At 58.9% G+C, this 8324-nt stretch overlaps 1 protein-coding gene across 1 annotated transcript; it reads right to left on the bottom strand.

Moving 5' to 3' along the window:
- Positions 1 to 3247: 3247 nt before the first annotated feature.
- SFRP5 (secreted frizzled related protein 5) lies at positions 3248 to 7645 on the bottom strand. Its single transcript, XM_002718609.5, has 3 exons — positions 6919 to 7645; positions 5119 to 5196; positions 3248 to 4264 (listed from the first exon to the last, which is right to left on the bottom strand). Exons 1-3 carry the CDS (start codon positions 7436 to 7438, stop codon positions 3918 to 3920), a joined length of 945 nt encoding a protein of 314 aa, XP_002718655.1. The 5' UTR covers positions 7439 to 7645; the 3' UTR covers positions 3248 to 3917.
- Positions 7646 to 8324: the final 679 nt, after the last annotated feature.

Here is an 8324-nt window from a genome sequence, read left to right as displayed (position 1 = left end):
AACTTTAGCCAGGATTACAGCCGACTAAACAGTTGTGGGATGTGAGCTTCCTTTGTGGGGACTAAACAAGCTAGAGCTGGTGGGCTGAGTGGAGGAGAAGTTGGGGGTGGGCGGTCTCTGGGAATTGGGAGAAAAGCCACCGGCTCCCCTGTCTCTCTCAGAGTCCTTGGAAGGGGACTAGGCAGGGCTCCCAGAAATCTTCCAGGGATGCAGGTTGGCAGAGGTATGGCTGCCCGACCCATAGGCCTGGGCCTTGCCCCTGCAGCCAGTGATGTAGTGGTTAAGAGCATGAGGTCAGCTGCTAGCTCCATTGTGAACTCTGACCTCCAGCAAGTTCTTAACTTCTCTGGGCCTCAGCCGCCATCATGAAAATGCCTCCGCCTCAAAGGGCTATTGGGAAAGTGCTCTGAATCATGCCTGCCAGCCAGCATGGCCTTGACCGGTACTGACTACCTGTGTTGTGTGTCTTCTCCCCAGTATCAGCTCACACCACGTGGGAATCCCAAATGTAGACTCTAGTGCCCCCCCACCCCCATAAAGATTTATTTATGTATTTGGAAGAGCTACAGAGAGAGACCGGTGTTTCATCTGCTGGTTCACTCCCCAGTGGCTGCAATGGCCAGGGCTAGGCCAGGCTGGAGTCAGCAGCTTCTTCTCATGGTCTCTCATGTGAGTGGTAGGGGCCCAAGCACTTGGGCCATCTTCTACTTTTCCCAGGCCATTAGAAGGGATCTGGATCAGAAGTGGAGCAGCTGGGACATAAACTGGCACCTGTATAGGATGCCGACATCACAGGCAGCAGCTTTATCTGCTACACCACAATGCAAGCGCCATCTAGCTCCCCTCTGAAAGAAATGTTTCTGGCTTTTGGATAAGGTGCTGCTCTCTTTCCCTGTCAGCCTGCCAGTGGTGGTCGTTGACTTGTGAGTCAAGAATTTGCCGAGGACCTACTTTGTGCAGGCACTGCTGGGTCATAGCTTTTGGTTAATAAAAAGATAAAATGCCACTTAATGAATATCTTCTAAATGTTACACACTGATTCCCAGCTCGCACTGCTGAGCTGTGGGAAAGTAGACTTTGTCACTCTGCTTTGTAGCTGGGTGGTGTCACTCAGTCACTGAGGGCTGGGACTGGAAGGCAGGCGAGCTGTGCTTCCTCTGCCCACCCCAACCCTGAGTATTGGGCTGCCTGCCCCCAAACCCTTTCTGTTCTTGTAGAACTTGGATTTTGTACCCAGCTGAAAAACTTGACTTCCTGTGCTCTCTGCCATGTGACTTCGTTCTGGCCAGTGAGCTAGACGTGGAAATCTACCAGGTGGGACTGGGTGGGAAATTACTGTTTTCCTGATCAAAAGGGCCAGAGGCAGCTGACAGGTGGGTTTTGCTCTTAGCCTTTCCCGGGAGCCTCCTGGAATGTGAAGGTGGGAGGGGGAGCACCCTCTGTAACCCAAAACAAAAGCTGGCAAGAGGGGTCGGGACATGGACCTCCCACTTGTCCACCTCCAGACCTCTGGCATGGAGAGGTTCCCACTCTTACTTGGGGCTTCTATCTGTGTGGTTGGTGGTCGCCGAGGTGCAGAGACTGAGCAGTGGCTCCTGGTTGGCTAGCTAGGGTGGATAAGGGTGGATAGTGCACTGGGAAGGGAAGGAGGGGGAGGGGGAGGGGAGGGGGAGGGGGAGGGGAGGGAGGGCCTTGCAGGGCTTCCCTCGTCTTTGGGAGGATCGCTGGTCCTGGAAAAGAGATTTGTGGTGGTGGGGTCTGGCAGGAGATGCTGGAGGGCAGTGTGGCTGTGCGGAGACCCCATTTGTGAGGAGTACCTTACCGGATGTCATGGGGTGGGCTAAGGGAGCCCCTTCCCCCCACGCCACTCCTGTCTCTGCCAGCACCTGACAGAGGTCAGTATTGTACTTCAGCCAGCCGTGGCCCCAGCCCTGTGTGCTCAGTGGAAAAATCATGCCTGGTCCTGGTTGACCATAGAAGTGTCCGTCAATATTTGGTCAGGGTGGGAGGCTGGGAGACAAGGGGCGGATTCAGGGAGCCAGGGGAAGCTGGGCTGTGTCTGGGCCGGGGGGGTGGCAGTGGCTTTCCCTTCGGGGGAGGAGAAACAAACAGGTCTCTGCTGCTCCTGACTGTGGCGAGGCCACCTGTCTGCCCGGGGGTTTACGGGTGGGCTGTGAGACCACCTGTTGGCGAGACTCTGGCCCCACGACAGAGTCCGGGCTTCTGGTGTTTTTGGAGATGACACACTCCCGAGTCATGGAACAGTCATGGAAGCCCAGGTTTTTCTTGCCTCAACAGAAGCAGGCTTACTGGGACCTGGCACCCCAGCCCCTCCCACTGGTAGGAAAGCCTTGGAGTGCCCTGCCCCCTGCTCTGGGCTCACTTGCCCTGTCCCTCAGCATGTCTGACAGACCCCTGAAGGGAACGCCCTTTTCAAGTGCTGGCCACTCGAGGGCCGTGGCCTCTTGCCTCCCTGCCCTATCCACCTCTCTGCTGTGACCAGAAGGGCCAGAGGCAGCTGACATGCGGGTTTCCACTGGAGACCCCTCAGCCCTGTCCCTCTCCTTCCTCAGTGAACTTATCTAGACCATGGGTTTTGACCCTGGCTGCACATCAGGGAACATCTGAAAACACTGATTTCTGGGTGCCCAAAGAGGTTCTGATTTAATTGCATTAGTATGTGGCCAGCATTTTGTAAAAGCCCCAGATGGCCTAGTGTGTTAAATGCAGATTCTGATAACAGCAGGTCCAGGTGCACCCTGAGACCCTGACCAGCTCCCAGGAGGTGCTCAGGCTGCTGGTCTGGGGACTGTGTGTAGGACAGCACTGGCTTCAGCCTGCACTGCTTGCGGGTCAGGACTGTCGTCCAGGGCGTCTGAAAGCTGGAGGGAAAGAGTGGCACCTCCTGGGCCTCAGCTCTTCAGTTCCCTGGCCAGCCTTCCTGACTCCTCGGACCAGGTGGTGTCCACAAGAGGGAGACGCAGCAGGGCCCTGGGAGGCTTATGACTGCTGGTGCAGGCTGGGGACTTGGCACCTCTGTCCTTTCTCAGAGGCAAAAGGATGGTCACTTCCATCCCCAGCTCTTGGTAGGAGAGGGTGGCCCTCATCATGTGCTCTCAAGGATCCTGTAGGAACAGGTGTTCTGCATCGGTCTATGTGGACGGGCAGTGGGCTCTTTCTAGAAGCCTGTCCTGAATCTCCCTTTCCCCCACCTCTGCAGAAAAAGAAAATCACCTGGTCCAAACCGTTGTTTTCTTTGATTTAATTAAAAACTTAAAAAATTGAGAGCCGAGCCCTACTGGTATCAGTTACCTGGTACCTATGGCCTCAGAGCTGAAGCAGTAACTTACCACAGGGTCAGAGCTGGGTGTGGAGCTGAGCAGTGACCCCGGGCAGCTAGCCTGTGGGAGGCATCTGTACAGAGGCCAGGCCGGGCCGCTCTGCAGTCCTGCAGGGAGCTCTCTTGGCTTTGGGGTAGGGGAGTTTGCTAATGGGAAGGCAGGGTTGTGTGGCTGGAGGGCATCAAGACCCTAACTCCTTTTCTTTGGGGGCAGCAATGAGGACACATTTTGGGGTAGCTCAGCCTAATAATTACGGCTTCTCTAAGATGACGCTTCTTCACCAGTATGGGAGAGCTGACTCCACCTCTACACTGGAAGCCACCGCAGCTGCTCTGGGCTCTTTCACCTTTTCTTCCTCCCTACTTTCTGAGACCCTGGGGGTTCCTGCACACAAGAAAGTGCAGCTCTTAAGACAGGAAGCCCAAGAACCCCGGGGATCCAGGAGCCCTCCATCAAGGAGGCCATCCCTGGGGCTTGTGCCGTGAAGCCACCCTCCAGCAGGGCCGGGCAGCTGGGAGTGGGGGTGGGGACAGAGGGCAAGGCACAGCTGGCTGGGGGGGACTGGAGGAGCGCCCTTCAGTGAGGCTCGGCGGCCCCGTAGAAGAAGGGGTAGTAGAGGGAGCAGGGGTAGGAGAACATGAATTTGACGGCGAACTTCATCTCCTTATTCTTCTTGTCCCAGCGGTAGACGGCCATGAGCAGCAGCTGTCCGTCCACCTTGCGGCCCATGACAAGGAAGCTGCCTGCCAGGCTGTCCAGCTGTGGGCAGGGGCAGCCCGCGCCATTCTTCATGTGCAGCACCAGCCTCTTGGTGTCCTTGCGCTTCAGGGGCCCTGGCTTCAGCAGCTTCTTCTTTTTCTGGGCTCCGATCAGCTTGCGGTCCCCGTTCTCTAGCTTGATCTCCTTGATGCGCATTTTGACCACTGTGGGGAGGGGGTAGGTTGTGTGTGTGTGACTGCGCAGTGACAGGGGAGTGTGTGTGTGGTATGTTTCTGCGGTCCCAGGAATGTGAGGGAGGTGGGTGAAGGCAGGGTCCAAGTCACCTTGGGGTGGCTGCTGAGAGCCTTGGATAGCCGGGGATCGGGAGCCCTGGGCTTGGAGGTGTGGAGAGCCCCTCGGCTAGTCTCTCCCTTCTTCAGGGAGAAGCCACAGAGTGACTTTGCCCACTCAGGAAAGGAAATTCTCTTAAAATCTCTGTGTTCTCTCACACTTGCAGTATGCAGTTTCTTTCCAAACAGACCAGCAACTTAAAAGACTCCTGTGAAGTCAGGACTCCACTCTTGTCTCTTATAGATGGGGGCTAAGATACAAAACAGGGAACTGATTTGGCCAAGGTCATGCACAGGACATGGGTCCACGCATGAGCCAGGCCCTGACTAGACTTGGCTTGCTTGTCCCAGGCAGGGGGAGCAGTGGGGACAAGTGCACTGGATACTTGGTGGAGGGGCTTTGCTTCCATTTGGAGCCCTTCCCTCCCTCCTGCCATCTCCTCCACCTCTGGGCCAAGCCTGCACCCCCCAGAGACCATCCAGCCACAGGAGTTCCTCTGTGGACAGTGCCGAGGGAGTGCTGCGGGAGCCCTGGCCGGAGCGGTTTGGGAGGCTCAGGGACCGTGGCCTTGAGGGCTTCTGAAGCCGCTGAGATGTGCAGAAATGGCTACGTGAGTTTTTGGCCATCAGATTCTATAAGGGGTCTGTCAGGATTCACGGTGCTGGATGTGGGTCAAGGGAGAGGGGCTGGGGTGGCATCAGGGAATGGCCGCTGGGCCTCAACTCACCAAAGTCACTGGAGCACATCTGCTCCATGAGGCCGTCGGCACTGTGCTCCATCTCACACTGCGCGCAGATCTTGGTCACTGAAGAGACAAGGCAGGGCGGGGTGGGGAAGGCGGTGAGGAGATTGGTGTCCACAGAGCCACGCGGGGGCGGCTCTTACACTGACCTCCACTTCCTCACCAAGCAGTGGGGTGACAGCACTAACACCAACACTTGCTCGCTAACCCCCGGAGACTGTGCAGGGACAGAGCTGCCAGGTGGGCACAGTTACTGCCCCATGACCCCAGTACTTTAACCACGATGTGCACCCAGTCCTCAGCCTGTGAAGTCAGTATTCTTCCTATTAGAGAAAAAGGGGCTGAGGTTCACAGTGGTTACCCAGGTCTGCAAAGCCAGTGAGATGCTAGCTTTGGAGGCAGGACTTGTCACTCCCAGTCTAGGGCTAGGGTGGCGATGTTTGTAGGGTCCAGGTGTGTGTGTGTGCATGCGTGTGTGTACACGCACTTGAGTGAAGCTGGCTGGGCTGGAACTGTGGTAAATGGAGGAGTGCCTTTTCTAGCAGGTAGCTTAGTGTTCGAGGGAGCTCAGAGAAGGTGAAGGAGGGCAGAGGGAGGCCCAGGTGGGATTCTGGGCCTGGGGTTTCTGTGCCCATCAGGCTGTTAATGTCTGGGCTCAAAAACACTAGAGAAGGCACCTGGCAAGGGTCCCGGCTGGGGACTGTGACTAACCTGTGACCACTGGCTCCCTCTCCCATGTATTCTCAACACTCCCAGCCCAGGAGCCCACAGGAAAGGGCAGAGTGTAGGTAAGGCGCTGCCCCTCTGGAATCTCTGCCTCTCTGCTGGTAACCAACCAGGCAAGGCTTTCTGGCTCGGCGCTGCCATTTATCCTTTTGACTGGGGCTCTAGGTGCCGAGGTGGGCCTGGAGGAGTTTGGCAGGTGGCAGAGGAAGGGGCAGAGCTGTGTGGACCAGCGCGACTAGGAGGGGCTGAGAGCAGGGAAGAGATCAAAGTAATGGGACCGGGAATACAGGTGGAGGCAGGACTCAAATCTCATTGGTTCCATGAGTGGGTTTGCTTCCTGCTTTAAGGATGGCGAAAGGGAAGCTCAGAGGAGTTGGAGAAGCAGCCCACCTCAGGGGGACCTGTTATGCCACCGCTGGGCTGGTCTACCCTTCCTTTCCCTGCTAGGCAAAAGGCTTTCACGAGGGTGTTGGGGAAGAGGGTTCAGGAGTTAGGATTCCAGGTACAAAATACGAGAGTACAGCCCAGGAGCACTGAGGTCCGCTCCCCTTGGCTCCATCCCTTCCCTCCCCTCCTTCCTCTCCCAGGTCCGGGTGGTGCTTGTCTTAGTGCCCTGGAGTCCGGAAGGAAGGGACTGTTTAGCGACCCCGAGTGTTTCTGGGTTGCAGAGGTGAGCCCAGGAATAGGTGGACAGCGTGGGGACACCCAGGGATTCAGCCGCTAGGGAAAGTGCACACCGTGGCCAGAGTGCTCAAACGAGCAGAGCCAGCTGGGGAGAGCCTCTGCGAACTGCTGGTGTTGTGGGGGGTCCTAGCCTGGCAGCCCATGGGGAGGCGGGAAGGCTGCAGGGGACAGTTCCTAGGGAGCAGGGCTGGGCAGGACTGCGTGCTTGCATCATGTGTGTGTGTGTGTGGAGGGGGTGGTGGGGAGGCAGATTGGGACTTATGGGGGTGCTCGCAGAGCTAAGCTGGCGGGCTTTGGGGAGCGGCCTCTGCCCAGCGTTCAGCTCGCGCCACCCAGGGCCCTAGGAGCGCGCGGGGGCGGCGGCGACGGCGCTACCTGGAGGCGCGGTGGCGGGTAGGTGCCCGAACTGCACGGCGATGCAGAGGTCGTTGTCCAGGGGGAACTTGTGGCAGTGCAGCATCTCGGGCCAGGGGAAGCCGTAGGCCTCCATGAGCGGCGCGCAGCCGGCGCGCACGGCCTCGCACAGCGAGCGGCACGGGTAGATGGGGCGGTCGAGGCAGACGGGCGCGAAGAGCGAGCACAGGAAGACCTGCGTGTCCGAGTGGCAGCGCTTGGCCAGCAGCGGCAGCCAGCTGCTCGCCTGCTGCTTCACCTCGGCCAGGCTCTCATGCTCCAGCAGGTTGGGCAGCCGCATGCGTTTGTAGCCCACGGTGTGGCAGAGCGGCAGGTCGGCGGGGATGTCGAGGCACTGCGGCGGCTTGGAGTAGGAGCGGCCGTGCAGCGGCTCGGCCTGCCAGCCGTAGTAGTCGTACTCCTCGCCGCTCGCCGGCGCCCCGTGCAGTGCGCCCAGAAGCAGCGCCAGCGCGGCCGCCCGCGCGCCCCCGGCCGCCCGCATAGTTACGCTGTCCCGGAGCGCGCCCTGCAGACCCCGATGCCTGGTGCGCCGCGCCCCCAGGTGCCCCAGCGTGCGTCCCCCAGCCCCTTGCGCCGCGGCAGCTGCAGCTGAGGTTGTCTAAGTGGGTGGCAGCCGGCGCTCTGTGCTGGGTGCCCGATCCTGGCGCCTCCCACCTTGGGCTCCAGCCCTGGCCTCGCCGCTGGGCCCAGCCAATCTGAGGCCGCCCGCCCCAAGGCATGAGGCTGGGTGGGGCCTTGCGCCCCTCCCGCCCTTGCCCGCGCCCCTCGTCACTCCCCGCCCAGATGTGGCCTCACTTTGCCTTGCGCCTCTCCCTGGGGCTCCGTCGCCTCCCTCTGCTCACCCTTGCCCCTCACCTTCTCCATCCTTCCTCCTTATCTCTCTCTGCCACAGTCTCCTGTTCCTCTTCTCACGCACTTACCTCCCTCGCTTATCTCTGCCCAGGCCATTCCCTCCCGCTCTGTTTTCTCTTCCCCGACACCTTGGTTCTTTGCCCTGGTGGGAGGCTGCTGGCGGCCCACTCACCCTCGGTGTTCATGAGCTCCCTCGTGGTGCTGGGTACTGCAGCCTGGCACAGGCAGAGGCCACGACAGCTCAGTCAGGGTCCGTGTAATCACAGCCTCACCAACCACTGTTTCTCATGTTTGCCAGGGCTCAGTGGCTGCCAACTCTGTGCCCAGTCTGTCTAAGAACATTACAGACAGAGATTCAGAGGCTGAGGGAAGTTAATTAAGGATTAGACCCAGGTGCTCTGGTTCCAGTCGGAGCCCAGAAGCAGCCAGGAGGCGTGGGTTCCAGGTTATGGGTGTGTGTGTGTGTCAGAGGAGCCAGAATTTGAACTCAGTTCTTGGGCTCCTTTCTCTCCGGT

Source organism: Oryctolagus cuniculus, chromosome 15 (genome assembly GCF_964237555.1).
Source record: "Oryctolagus cuniculus chromosome 15, mOryCun1.1, whole genome shotgun sequence".
Lineage (NCBI taxonomy): Eukaryota > Metazoa > Chordata > Mammalia > Lagomorpha > Leporidae > Oryctolagus > Oryctolagus cuniculus.
The sequence above is the reverse complement of the archived record's forward strand: the minus strand, read 5'-3'. Positions and strand labels throughout refer to the sequence as shown.

Excerpts from the sequence above, each read along its gene's own strand:
- SFRP5 (XM_002718609.5), bottom strand. The coding sequence starts at position 7,438 with ATGCGGGCGGCCGGGGGCGCGCGGGCGGCCGCGCTGGCGCTGCTTCTG. Across the intron at positions 5,197-6,918 it reads ACCCGCCACCGCGCCTCCAG|TGACCAAGATCTGCGCGCAG; the intron begins GTAGCGCCGTCG and ends TTGTCTCTTCAG. Across the intron at positions 4,265-5,118 it reads GATGTGCTCCAGTGACTTTG|TGGTCAAAATGCGCATCAAG; the intron begins GTGAGTTGAGGC and ends CCCTCCCCACAG.